Source organism: Lycium barbarum, chromosome 5 (genome assembly GCF_019175385.1).
Source record: "Lycium barbarum isolate Lr01 chromosome 5, ASM1917538v2, whole genome shotgun sequence".
Classification (NCBI taxonomy): Eukaryota; Viridiplantae; Streptophyta; class Magnoliopsida; order Solanales; family Solanaceae; genus Lycium; species Lycium barbarum.
In genome coordinates, this window is record NC_083341.1 from 125,211,217 (window position 1) to 125,225,383 (window position 14,167).

At 36.2% G+C, this 14,167-nt stretch overlaps 2 protein-coding genes across 2 annotated transcripts; one reads left to right on the forward strand and one right to left on the reverse strand.

Moving 5' to 3' along the window:
* Window positions 1-588: 588 nt before the first annotated feature.
* On the forward strand, window positions 589-4,584 carry LOC132641408 (uncharacterized). Its single transcript, XM_060358397.1, has 3 exons — window positions 589-1,029; window positions 2,389-2,556; window positions 3,873-4,584. The coding sequence occupies exons 1-3, from the start codon at window positions 804-806 to the stop codon at window positions 4,094-4,096; spliced, it is 618 nt and encodes a 205-aa protein (XP_060214380.1). The 5' UTR covers window positions 589-803; the 3' UTR covers window positions 4,097-4,584.
* A 1,299-nt stretch (window positions 4,585-5,883) lies between these two features.
* LOC132641409 (protein PLASTID REDOX INSENSITIVE 2, chloroplastic-like) lies at window positions 5,884-8,117 on the reverse strand. The gene is made up of 3 exons (XM_060358398.1): window positions 7,835-8,117; window positions 7,623-7,721; window positions 5,884-6,343 (listed from the first exon to the last, which is right to left on the reverse strand). Exons 1-3 carry the CDS (start codon window positions 8,057-8,059, stop codon window positions 6,149-6,151), a joined length of 519 nt encoding a protein of 172 aa, XP_060214381.1. The 5' UTR covers window positions 8,060-8,117; the 3' UTR covers window positions 5,884-6,148.
* Between the last annotated feature and the right edge of the window lie 6,050 nt (window positions 8,118-14,167).

Genomic DNA, 14,167 nt, shown 5'->3' on the forward strand with positions numbered 1-14,167 from the left:
AGGTTTTTTAGGCTTTCTAACATAAATATGATGAAATAATGAGAAAAAAAGACGCAAAAAAAAAAAAAAAAAATCCTTTTAGATTTCAAAGGAGGAGAAACTTATGAAAACATTAGGATTAACTCTCTAATAAATGGAAACAAAAGGATTATATTCATATACAATGGAAAAATTATAATATAAAAATATAGTTTTAACTAAATATTATTCAAAACCAATTTTATCTTCTCTATTACATTTAAACCCTTACTTGATGAAATCTAATCTATTTGTATTTAATTAGAGGCTTAAACATTCTTATTATTCCGATATTGACTAGTAATAAATAAAGTGCATAATTTACCAATGTGTCCATATTAATTAGTGCATATTTTTATTGAATTTAAAAAAATAATTTGAAGTGAGTAATTAATACTATGGATAAAATAAAAAATAAAAAACTATCTTCTCTTGATATGCTAAAAGTGATAAATAAAAGTAAAAATTTATTTTTGAAATACTAAACCAGTAAAAGGGAACGGAAGGCATAATATATATTTCTTTGTTTGCTAAAATTAACCGGTCAAATTATTTTTTTGAGCACGAAGTCTAGTAAAATGAAAGGGAGGGAGTCAATTATGGCTCCCGCTCTCTTGGAAATGATGAAATAGAAGTTACTAGAAAAAACTTGAGAAGATGAAGTAAACCTCCACCGTTAGATAAGTTGTTTGAAGAACCCTCGATGGTTGACACGTATGCAAATACACAGCGTCCCACAGTTTTCCCTTTCCATAAAATAAGAGAAAGGGGCGACGTTATTCCGAATGCTTCTGATGATGAGAGGTTTACGGTTACTGAGTACGAGAAATCTGAACTCGTGGCCGTTGATTTACCGTCGTTATTCTTCTTTCTCGACGTCTCCGTTAAATGCGGCTCCCGTTAACGTGCTTCTGGGCGAGCAATTAGGTGCGAAAGCGGAGAGTAGTGCGCCGAATTTACTTCAGCCAGGTGTCATTGTCTATGACGGCGTTTGTCATCTCTGTCACAACGGTATTCTCGACTTGTTATCTTTTGTGCTTTTAGCTATGTATTGCATTTGTGTATTGGAAGCTTTAAATGAGTGTACCAACGGTATTCTCAACTTGATTACGTTTATTGTACCGTTTTTTGTGTTTCTAGTTAAATTAGCGGTCTTCATTTTAATTTTGAAAGTGAAATTAACAATTCGACATGAAGAACTATTGAGGTTGATATTTTTTCAGTCTCCAATCATATGTTCACTTGAAATTTGAATGATCTATATATTTGCATTTGTGCTTTGCTTATTGCTTTGATTTCTTACTATAACTGTGTCTCGGAAGTTGTAAACAAGTATTGTACTGTGTTTACTAGTTACATTTGCAATCGTTAATTAAATTTTGAAAGTGAAATTATCAATCTGGTATGAGGAACTCTTAAGGTTGGTACAGTCACAGCTATATATCTACATTTAAGGCTCCAGTCATATCTTTTAGCTTGGCGACTTGAAATTTGAATTTCTTCTTGTGTCTAATGGAGGGATTTCTGCTTGTCTGATGTGAAATGGTTAACATTCAGTCATCGTGAAAAAAGCATCCGATGCACACTTGCAAGCTCAAGTTGTTGCATTGTGTATTCTCTGTCCTGTTTGTGACACAATGTATCCTGTGATCATGTACGAGTTGTGCAGCAGGATTGTTGAGGTAAATAGCAGGCAATTTCCCCTCGTTTAAGCAAGACATAGAGCCCGTTTGGCTTAGCTTATAAGTTGCTGAAAACAGCTTATAAGTTGTTTCTAGCTTTTTTGAGCCTTGGGCTTATAAGCTGTTTTCAGCTTATAAACTGCTTTTTTTAAGCTAAGCCAAACGGGCCTATAGTATTTAGCTTTATCCTGTGCTTTTCAGGAGCATGCATAATTTGAACTGTGAGCATTTTGATGTTCCTGAGCTATATTCCGCTGACCAAGGCTCTTCAACCATTAATAACTGCTTTATTTCTTTTAAAAGGAAAAAATATATGGACAGAACCACTATGTTTCAGTGACATATGTAATCAAATTGAATAGGATTTCAACATTTGTCACAATCTTTACCGTTTCGGGAACACAAGCAAGATAGCTTGCTTACTATCCTAGTAGTGTATTTTGGCGAGCATTTGGATTGGATGAAGCTTACTTGTACATACAGACAAACAGAAAGCTTAAATTTTCAGTAGTGTCTTATTGCCTCAACTAGTTTGGGATTGAAGCATAGTTGCTTGAATGTCTCATTGGATGATGCGGGAATGGTTGTCTTTAGGTATAAACTACTGGTGGCATTGACAGGGGAGCGGGGGGACCATGCATAATTGGTGGTCTAAGTGTATTTGAGTTTCTTGCCATTTTATGTGTAGGTGTGAAATGGGTGATTAAAGCTGACAGGGATAGGAAAATCAAGTTCTGTTGCTTGCAGTCAAAGGCTGCTGAACCTTACATGGATGTGTGTGATCTTGATCGAGATGACGTTCGTCGTCGCTTCTTATTTATTGAAGGCCCAGGTTTATACCATCAAGGCTCCACTGGTTAGAACCATCCCCCTGTATTACTTGTATCAACTTGACTATCTCTTCATTGTGGTTTCGCAATTGTTGCCATTATATTTTTATTTATTTATTTGTATATCCGAGTAGCATCTAACATTTCTACGGGAGCCTGGCCAACTTGTAAAGGAAGTGCATCTGACTGCTTTCTGAGTTGTCCTCTCATGAATTACACAATCCTTCTTATTTGGAAGACAGGAAGTTGTTGGCAAATATACTATGACAAATAGCTATAATAAAGTTATTTTAGGCAGTTTGCTCTAAGTGGACCTAAAATTCTGGTGACGTGGATATTGATGAGCTCATTGCTAGCGTGAAGAGCTATGAGCTAGCTCCTACTGCCAGGCCTTTGGCAACTTTAACTCACCATGATTTCGGACGTGGCTGCTGTCTATGTGGTTCCAGCTGATAGAATCGAAATTGTAATTTATTGTTCTACCCTTTGTTTCAAGGTGCATATAAACAACGAGATTTAGAGCATTTAGGGTTATCTGAACTGGTATTTTGGGAAATCAACGTGGCCGTGGCTATGGGGAATTTGATTGTTGTCTTGAGTTTTTATAGTGGAATGGAGTTAAGAATCACAAGTTGTTGATATCCTGTCCGTGCTCCTGCCGCATACTTTCCTTTTCTCATTTAGTAGGAGATAAGAATTGATAGCTAGTAATATGATATATTGGAAGGCAGTATCCATGAGTCTGAATTAGATGTTTTTTCGGTAAGGAAGTCTGAAGTAGATGGTCTTGTGTCAGGTAAAAACAGTTGATCAGAGAGGTGAGAAAGGTCGCAAGGAGAGTTTTGGCGTTATACATTATTTTTCCTGTCATAATTCACGACTTGTCGTTTTGCTTTTTTAAAGTTTTCAATAGTTTGAAAATCCTGGAATAACTTGATGGGTAACTTACCAGTCATAAATTGGTGGGAAAAAAAAAATTGTCTAAACTTTTATACTAATCAAATCTCAAGGGTAATAATTATTGGCTAGATCAACCCCTTCTATGGCTAGTCATGGTTCATCTAAACTCGAAAGTGGAATACTGAGTTTCATAGACTGCTGGCTTTCTGTACGTGGAAATCCAGTGTGAGTAGCAGCTTTTCTGCAGCTTCTTTTACTCTTGCACAATCAAGCAGTATGTTGCTTTAGTTGTTCTTTCCTAGAATCAAAAAATATGTTGCTGCTTTTGTTGTTTCGTTACTAGAATTGGAATGGGCTGGTTTATTCATTTGCCCATTTTCCCAACATTTCTGTGACAATGCTGTGCAAATCACAAGTGTAATGTATCTGACTTTTGCTGCAGCTGCACTGAGAGTTCTAGCTCACTTGCCATTACCTTACTCTGCCCTGAGTGCTCTCATGATTGTACCTAAACCTTTAAGGGATGCTGTATACGATCACGTTGCCAAGAAGCGGTATAAATGGTTTGGGAAGAGTGATGAATGCTTGGTCCTCCGGGAGCAAGACTTGTTTGACCGCTTCATTGATAGGGAAGAGTTGCTTGAACGTAGCCGATCAGTTCTGTGAATAGCTGCTTCAATGAGTTAGAGAGTGGAGGTAGTCATAAGGAATTGTCAATTGACATTCTTTTGGAGTTGTAAGTATGGAGTCATCAGTAGTATACTGCTCAATACACTAGATAAGCATGAGTGTGGAGCACTGGGGATACCTTCGTTTTTTGTCATTGATGAAGGTATAACACGTTCAAGGGGAAGAAACTGTCTAGTTACTTCTACAGGAATTCATAGTAGGTGCTTTGCCATGTTGGTTAGCCACTGGCATTCAGTTGTACATTTGAACCTTTTGGCTGTTGAGTGCTTAATCAATTCAAAGCAACTTTGGTTTCATAATGTTTTCCATGGCTGTGTCTTCGTTCCCTTCCTTTACTTTGTAGTGTTTTCCGTGGCACTTTCTTCACCTTTTTGTTGTCTTGCTTTATTTTGTTATTATGTTATCTCGTTTACTTTCTACTATCAGTGTCTCATTATTTAACTCATTGAATTCTTTGCACTGGAGATATTTTTCTTTGCTCATCTTTGAAAACCTTTGAAGTCTTGGGCAAATTCTATCGACCTTAGAGATCTTCAAATATAAAACTTCTCATCCACATGCTGTTGGAGGAAATTCCTTCTATCTATTGATGGACTTAGCTGTGATGAACCACTTTACCAACACTGCTTCTATTACTCCAACAACGAAAAGGAATTACAATTCAATTCAATGTATGTAAACTACTGCAAAGACCATAACACTGGTCTGGAATGATTGAATTGAAAATACAGGATAGATAGAAGGGAGATGAGAACCTCAGACTAAGAATGGAGATGAGAGGAATCAGACACTTTACTCAACAATTCACATAACCCCAATTGCTCCTACAGGACACTATCAGCCTGGATCCCAAACATGACCATTAGGTGTTGAGCTGCTTCTGCCCGAGGGTCCTATGCAGTATTTCCACTGGCCCATTTATTAATACTGGTTTGGGCCCATTCATAACATTAGCTACACCATTTCCTTTTTTTGTGCGAATTGCCCTTCAAAAGCACTGGTCATTAATTTTTGTCCCTAAAATTTGAAATCTTTAATTTTTGCCCTTTATCTAAAACTCATGAGTTTCGGGTTTGAACCCCCGTTCAGGAAAAAAAATTGTAAGGCAGAGGTTTAGATTCGCTAGGCAGAGTTTGTCATCGGGCAGTAGTTTTCCTTATGTTCGAAGGCAAACTCTGCCTTAAGGGAGATTTTGCAGGCAACTATGCCTAATGGCTTACAAAATTATGACTGAGGTCTAACTTTGGCTTGCAAAACTCTGCCTGCAGGTAGAATTTGCAGGCAAACAATGCCTGATGGCTTGTAAAATTATGCCTGAGGCCCGACTTTGGCTTGCAAAACTATGCCTGAGGCCCAAACTTAGGCTTGCAAAATTCTGGCTGCAGGTAGAGTTTTGCATTCAAAACCCTACCTGCAGGTAAAGTTTTACATTTAAAATTCTGCCTGAGGCCTAACTTTGCTATAAAACTCTGCCTTGTGATTTTTTTTTTCTAAGTGGGGATTCAAACCCCAAACCTCATGGTATTAGGCGAAGGACAAAAATTAAAGATAACCAATTTGCTGGGCAAAAATTAAAGATCACCCCAAAATAAGGGCATTCCTGCGAATTGCCCGCACCATTTTAAGGTGAATATACATGTTGGTAATAGATTCCGGATCACATGTATGTCTGTACTGCACTGGCTTAAAGACACAGAGCTTCTTGAACATTGCGTTACACCTTATTTTGTATAACATCGAATATGTGAACATTGAGCAGAGAGTTGCAAAGTTTAAAAATTGACAATGTGTATCAAATATAACAAAGTGCCATAGTGTACACATAATAGCATTATCGCCTAAACCAGCCTCAAATTATGAGAATGAGAAACCTTGCAGACTAGTTTCTATGTGATCCTCTAACTGCTAGTCCTATACTATCACAAACTACTGTAAGGGAGGCGCATAAGTTTGCTCTCCTACCATGTCAAAACAAAAAATATAACTAGCTTGCATCAAAATTTCGGCAACGGATTTTGGTTGTTGGATTTATCTTTTCTTGCCACTATTCCATTCCTTCCAATCATTGTCAACATGACTTTGTGCCCATTTGACTGCAGCTCTCGCAGCCTGTGGTCCTCCTGGTAAACCCCTCTCGTTTATAGTATCTGCCATATCGATGAATGGAACAACCAGTAGTGTTCCTGGACCACCGTACTCAGCATGCAAGAATTCGTTGAGAATCTGTTTGAGAAATTATTTGAACCAATGTATTTACATATCAGTATACTTTCAGCTCCAGGAAATTTCAGCTTCAAACAAGAAAATAACAAGGGAAACCTCGAAAAGCTACGAGGGAAAAAGCATCTTGGCCAAGGTTACTCTTAGCCGGAAAAGATGCTGTGCAAAAGATTTACATTCAACTACCAGGGATATTGGTACCTTTATACTTAATCGCGTAACTTATCCCCTAATAAAATTGTCAATGCTTTGTCTATTTGTTCCCCGAGCAAGAACTTAGTCCAGTTTAGATGAGTTCAGAAAGAATAGAAAATCATATGCATCAATCAATGAACAAAATTCAATCGCCAGTTAGTTGAGTCGGCTGTATGAATCCTCTATATTTATTCAGCTCTATTCAGGTCCAAATGGTGGCGATAAAATAGGATATGAAGTATTTGAACAGAGTACACGAAACTGCAGCATCGATTGCAAAACATGCCTACCATTGGGTCACCCTTCTGACTAGAAGATCCTAGCTTTATTTCATTGATACGACACAGTCTGAAAGTGAAATCATTAAAATCCATTGCCTTGATGCTATTAACTCCCTCCTACTACAAGGGGTGATGACTGATAACTACTGTGATTATCTAACATCAAAAGAGGGACACGCATTGATAGTAGAATCTTGCATAATGAACATATTATAAGATCTCACTACATAACTTCATCTAAAGCAGAAGCAACGTTTTGGGCGCGACGCAACACTGTTGAAATGTAAAATTCACCAATAGCCACTTTTAAGCCCATGTAATTGAAAACTAACGAGTCAGAGAATTCTACATTTTTCACAAGTGGAAATCCGTGCCACTGTAATGGAATTTCACATGTGGAATTTGAAATCAAATTTCACGATATTGGTATTTTTTTCAAGGATAAAACGGATAAGTAGTGAGTGAACCCTATTTGTACGCTCTTGAATCACCACCACTACCAACAACACACCTAGTGTAATCTCACAAGTGAGCTCTGAGGAGGGTAAAGTCTATGCAGACCTTACCCCTACCTAGAGATTGTTTCCAATAGACTCTCAGTTTAAGTAAAGCATTTCAAAGAAGTATGAAAAAGGGAATACAAAAATAAAAGCAGTAACAACAACAACAACAACAACAAAATAGTGCGAAAGGACGGTAACAACAACGAAATAATGTGATAACCAAAGCTAAAAAAACACAGGTGGTAACAGAAATATACAGCAAATAAACGCATAAAGAACTCAATGAACAAATAGTGGAAGTACCTCAGTGCAGATTCCAACAATTTCATCAACAGAATCACCATAAACATCCTTCTTCTTTGGAAGTTTCTTCAGCAAATGATCTCTAAACTTCTCCGTTTCCTAAAAAACCCCCACAAAACCCAATAAAAATCCAATCTTTTTAACAAACAGGAAAACAAAAGTAACCCAATTAAATAAAAAGAATAAAAAGACTAAGAAAAAAAAAAACTCACGGCATCAGCAAACTCAGGAATGGGGTCAGGAAATTTGTATTCAGCGGCTCTGCAAATAAGATTTTCTTGATTTCTACTACTTGTGCTATGGATAAAGCGTTTGGGAGAAACCCAAGTTGAAATAGATGAAACACAATTGAGTGAAGTTGAAATTGGAAGATAAATACAAGGCAAAGAAGAAGAAAGAAGAATGGATGAAGAGACAAGAGATGTTGCTGAAGCCATTTTAGCTCTCAGTGTTAAACACTCACTCTCCTCCTCTCTCTTATCTTCTTGCTCCTTTTTAAATCTTTATTTACCCACTAATGTGGGGAATAATTGTTTAGTTTGCGGATTATTTTGGGATTATAAGATTATAATTTTTGGATTAATTTATTCTATGAGATAAAATAATTTCAAGTTTGATGGATATGTATAATTAAGTTTGGATTAAATTTATACTGTATTTAGTTAAAAATATAAATTTATCATGTGATAATTGTATCATCAATTAAACATAATAATATAAATTTAATCTCAAACTCAATTATGGCATAATCTACTTTACCCCACCTTCCTCAGATTCGGGTACAAATTTAAAGATTTTATCACATAAATTTTAGGATACATGAGTATTTATCGGGATCTGGCTGCAGATATGAATAGTAAAATTCTATTATGGCATATTACTATATAATATAAGAGGTCCTCACAATAATTTTTTAATTTTTTAAATTTTTTTTAATTAATTACTTTTAGGTTCTAATCTTATTTATTTAAGTCAATTTTTTTATTTTTTGTTTTTAAAGTCTACTTTTCAAAAGCTATCGAATCTGGGGACTTTCGTAGTCCTCACAATAATTTCCATTTTTTTTAAAAATTTTTTAATTAATTACTTTTAGGTCCTAATCTTATTTATTTAAGTCAATTTTTTTATTTTTTGTTTTTAAGGTCTACTTTTCAAAAGCTATTGAACCTTCTACCTCATTTTTCATGTTCTTTGGTTTTCTGGTTGGTGCTCGATATCCGCATTTGAGCCCAACTAATCCACATAATTCGCACTGTATCGCGCCTATTCGGGGGGAGCGCTTCCTCCAAAGATTTTTTCCATATCCATGTTCGAACCCCTAAACCCTAATTAAGAGAGGGGCAACTCCATCCGCTGCACAAGTTAAATTATGTATTTGTCTTAAAAGTTCATTAACTATGTATAGATTATTTATTTAGAACTAAATAACTTCAGAAAATTAGGATACATAAGTTATAAATGTCAAATTCAGCTCCACATTTGATTTGAAGTAAATAATTTCATCAAAATGGAAGTTAAAATATTAAAGGAGTGGAATGAAAATTTTGCTTTCATATAACTACCACTTGTGGGATTACAATGGGTATATGGTGGTTGTTGTTGTTGTACACTTGTACTAGCACAAATTATATTTCTTTAGTTACAATATCTACTTTTATATCTTGAGTTTGAGTCCGGGTTTAGCACGGGCCTCACATAACTAGTATATATATAAGTATATATTTTAATTAATTAAAGTTATACAATTATATTAATAAAACTTAATTCTTAATAGATACCTCACAATTTGTTTATAAGATAATCGTGTAATAGCAAATCGTTATCATCCTAATATTAAACTCAAAAATCAAATCAAATCAAATACGCAATTAATTTATATTTCATGGTTATAGATATAGAAGTCAAAGCACCTTAAGTTAGTTGACTAAATTTGATACGGATGAAGAGAAAGTATTGTCTGTCTTTTCAAAACATGGGTTTGGGCTAATGAATTGAATTTTACATGTAGCCCATTCAACAAGGGGGAAAATTTCACGTAAGGACAACCTACTTACATACATTGCAATAATATGGCCTATGTACATCTTTGCAAAGCTGTAGCTCAGACACAACAGGTCAAGATTAAAAAGGGTAAACTTTTTTTTTTTTTTTGCCAATTCCACAGACTACTATTGTCGGTGGCCATTGGGGGGTTTGACATTGACCCCTACCTTTAGTGGCAGATTCAGGATTTTCATTCAGGGTGTTCGAAAAAAAGAAGAAGCTAAATATACACTGTAATTTTTTTTCGAGGGTGTTCAAAAGTTAATATATGCACATAAACACAAAAAATTTATCATATATATACACTGTAATTTTTTGCCGAGAGTGTTCGCGTGAACACCCTGGCTCCCCAGTAGATCCGCCCCTACCTACCTTGTTCATAGAATACGCAAAAATATACATGGGAGGAGGGTTGCGTCATGACTCCCTCGACAATTTACTGAGAAGATTCCTCTATAAGCATGGCCCTATAGCTAAACAGAACATTGCTAATTAGAAAGCAACTTCTAATTAGCTATGTTCTCAATCAATCTATGACACTATGGTACATCATAATCAGAAAGAAAGAAAAGCCTACTAATTTTACAAAGGGCATGTAATACATTCAGCTTGAAGGTACTATCAATTGCCCGACAAAAAATGGCTATCATTCTATACAAAAAATTATGGTTCTTAATGTTTTGAGTTCCTTTGATCTTCTTCTGCATGCAGCTTCTCCTATTTCTTTTGTTGTTGTGCTTTATTTTATCTTGACTGTCTGATCTTGAAATTTGCCATTTGAGTTTTATCCATCCTTGTTGCTCCTCTAGCTTTACTTGGTATTTCCTGCATAGAATTGAATACATTAGTTATCTGACTATGTTGAGAGTTACTACCAAATTTGGCTAATGCATCAGCTACTGTGTTTGCTTCCCTGAAACAATACTGAATTTTGATGTGCCTTCTTTCAATGGTCCTCTTCATATGCTCTACTTCTTGTGTAAACTCCCATGGGGTGGTATATGATCCCTCTAACCATTTGACAACCAGCATAGAGTCCATCTCTAAAATGCAGTTGTTGATACCCTTGTGTTCCATCTAGCTGATTCCAAAAGAAGCTACCTTGATCTCTGCACTACTGTTGGAAGTATTGCAAAGATTTGGCAAAAGCCGTAATGATATCACCATTTGAATCTCTAGCAACTCCCCCAATTCCAGCTTTGCCAACTTGAGCTAGACTACTTCCATCAGTGTTTATCTTGATAACATTATGTGGAGATTTGTCCCAAATGATAGGTCTGCTAGATAGCCTAGTTTTGTAAGCCTCCATTATGTTACAAATCCCTCTCCAGTTGCAATTTGGTTCCAGTTTATAAGCTTTCTTGTTCATGAAAATTTTGAGGTGTTGAGTGACCTCATAGTAGATCTTGTTGACAGAGTAGTTCTTACGACCATATTTAACAGAGCTCTAGAATTTCCAAAGTTCCCAGCAAATAAAGACAGGCAAACTTTGGCAAATTACTCTGATTATTGAATTCTTAGTGTTAAAGTTCCACCAGGACATTATCATGGATTGGATACTTTGTCTCTGCATATTGATGCCCAATGGTCCTCCAAAGAATTTCCACACTTTACTAGGCACAACTCCATTAATGAAAACATGAACAACAGTTTCTTCTTTGGGATGTTCACAACAAATACACTCAGAGTCAGCTATCCTAGCATAGTCTTTTATACTATCATATATAGGGAGCTTTCTTTTGATAGCTCTCCAAGTAATGAATGCCATTTTAAAAGGAATACCATTGTTCCAGACACACTTCCAAATGGGAACCTCTGGCAATGTTTTTCTAAGGATTAGAAAAGTACTTGCACAGGAAAACTTACCAAAGGAGTTGTAAGTCCAAATAGCCTAATCATTTCTGTTTCTGAGGCCAATATCCACTCTATGTATAACATGACATATCTCCATTGGAAAGATTTTAGAAATATATTCCATGTCCCAGTTATCATCTTCCAGGCAGTCAGCAACACTAAGAGTTCTAGGATTCTTGCCAGAGTGACAGTACAAAGTTAATGGTCCCAGGCCAGTCTAGTTGTCCCACCAAAAGGACACTTGAACTTCATTTATCTTCCACAAAATATGTGGTTCAGCTTCAGCTTTGATTCTCATTAAATCCTTCCAAATAAAGGAATGATTCCCTTAAATTTTTCTAGCCACTACATGGCCCCTTTGACAATATTTAGCCATCATGAATTGAGACCAGAGGTTGCCTTCAACTCTTAACCTCCACTATCTCTTAGCTGAGAAAGATCTGCATATATCCTCCAGTCTTTTAAATCAGTTCCACCCTCTTTAGGTGGGTGACACATATTAGCCCAGGAGCTCCAGTGATACCTTTTCTTGTTGTCTGATTGACCCCCAAAAAAAGTCAGCTAAATAACCTTCTAGCTGTTTGATAATACCATTGGGTGGGGACATAGCTGCTAAAGTGTGGAGAATTTGAGATTGTAACACATGTTTGATTATGATTGCTCTCCCATCAGAAGCGAGGATATTTCCATGCCAACCTTGCACCTTATTCATAATAGCCTTAGCTATATCAGCAAAGTGTGAGTTTCTTTTTCTTCCTGGGAAAATAGGACAACCAAGATACTTTATAAGAAAGAATTGATGCTGATATCCAGTGATTCTACTGATTCTTCTTCTTCTTCCTTCAGAGGAATGTATGGTCTTCAAGAACACACTTTTATCCATGTTAATTTGCTGACCTGAATCCTTTTCATAGTGTCTTAAGGTTTTCATGATCATATTAATAGTTCTTTTGTTTCCAGATGAAAAATCCACTACATCATCAGCATAACACAAGTGGTCGATAAGGGGCCTTTTTGGATGCACAGTATAACCAATGTATTTTCCCTACTATATAGCAGATCAGAACCTTGGAGAGAGTCTCAGCTGCTAAAACAAATAGACCAGGGGAGAGAGGGTCCCCTTACTTGAGTTCTCTAGTAGAGTGAAAAAATCCATATCTTACCCTATTGATCATAACTGAATACCAGACCTTTGAGATGAGCCTATAAATTATATCAATGGAAATTTCTGAAAAACCTATTTTCCTGATCACCTCCTTTAGAAAGAGCCAAGACACTCTGTCATAGGCTTTAGCCATGTCTAGCTTCATGACTATATTTCCATATTTGCTCTTCTTTTTGATATCCTGAACCAGTTCCTGAGTAAGAAGAATGTTTTCTGTAATCAATCTTCCTTTGATAAAGCTAGTTTGGTTCTGAGATATGAAGCTTGGTAGAATTATGGTCAATCTGTTGGGAATGATCTTTGATAGAATCTTGTTTGATAAATCACTCAAACTAGGTCTTAGTTGAGAAAAACTGCTAGGAGATTCTACTTTAGCAAGTATAATCAAACAAGTATGAATGTAGAATTTAGTGAGTTTTCCCCCCTCTAAAGAAGTCCATAACCATATTGCACACATCCTCCTTGATAATATCCCAAGAAGCTTGGTAGAACCTCCCATTATACCTATCTGGTCCAAGTGCACTATTAGGATCCATGGAGATTATAACTTGATGAATTTCCTCAGTATTGGGAATCTAGTAAGGTTTTCATTGTCTTCAAGGGTTACCGCTCTTTCAATGTTGTCCAAAAATCCTGAATTCAGACTATTGAACAGGTTGAGTGAACAAATTGGTGAAGTGTTTGATAGCAGCATTTGCAATTTTTTCCTCCCCTTGTATCCAATTATCATGCTCATCATTTATTCTGTGTCTATAGGCTCTTTTTCTTTTATAGCTGATCACACTATGAAAGTACTTAGTGTTGCTATCCCCATCCTCTTGCCATTTGATTTTAGACTTCTGTCTTAGCACGGAAGATTCCTTGTTTACCACCGGATTTGCTCAGCATTTTTAGAATCAAGCTCAGTTCTATTCTGATCAGTGTTCTGAGAAGTGTATCTTGCTTCTGCATCTTCTTCCTGTTCCTCCAACTCTTTTAGTTTATCAAAAACATTTCCAATGGACCTTTTGACTACTGACTTAGGTAATTGCTTAATCTTTTCATCTTTTGTTGAAGGATCCACATAGTATTTTCTCTAATTTCAGCGTGCCATGAATCTCTCACAGTTTCTATAAAGTCTACTTGATCAATCCAAAAGTTAAGGAATTTGAAATATTTAACCTTTGGAGGCTCAATTGTTCCACATTTCATAAGCATCACTCTATGATCAGAGCCAGTTCTTGGTAGGTGTCTGACACTGACCACAGGAAAACTTTGGGACCAGTTATCATTGTACATAACTCTGTCAAGCCTCATTAGAATCCTTTCCCTCAATCTTCTAGCATTAATCCAAGTGTACATATTCCCTGTGTAACCAGCATCCATTATGTTACAATCCTTCATGCGACCAACAAAATCCAAACTTCTGTTGAGTCTATGTCTTCTGCCCCCTTATTTTTCAGAAGCTTCCATAATAGTATTAAAATCCCCCAAAATAGTCCAG

What these genes read in the sequence shown, in the direction of transcription:
- LOC132641409 (XM_060358398.1), bottom strand. Translation starts at nt 8,059, where the DNA reads ATGGCTTCAGCAACATCTCTTGTCTCTTCATCCATTCTTCTTTCTTCT. An exon ending in TTCCTGAGTTTGCTGATGCC is followed by an intron (nt 7,722 to 7,834) that starts GTGAGTTTTTTT and finishes GGGGTTTTTTAG; the next exon opens with GAAACGGAGAAGTTTAGAGA. An exon ending in TTGTTGGAATCTGCACTGAG is followed by an intron (nt 6,344 to 7,622) that starts GTACTTCCACTA and finishes TTTCTCAAACAG; the next exon opens with ATTCTCAACGAATTCTTGCA.
- LOC132641408 (XM_060358397.1), top strand. Translation starts at nt 804, where the DNA reads ATGCTTCTGATGATGAGAGGTTTACGGTTACTGAGTACGAGAAATCTG. An exon ending in TTGTCATCTCTGTCACAACG is followed by an intron (nt 1,030 to 2,388) that starts GTATTCTCGACT and finishes TTTTATGTGTAG; the next exon opens with GTGTGAAATGGGTGATTAAA. An exon ending in ATACCATCAAGGCTCCACTG is followed by an intron (nt 2,557 to 3,872) that starts GTTAGAACCATC and finishes CTTTTGCTGCAG; the next exon opens with CTGCACTGAGAGTTCTAGCT.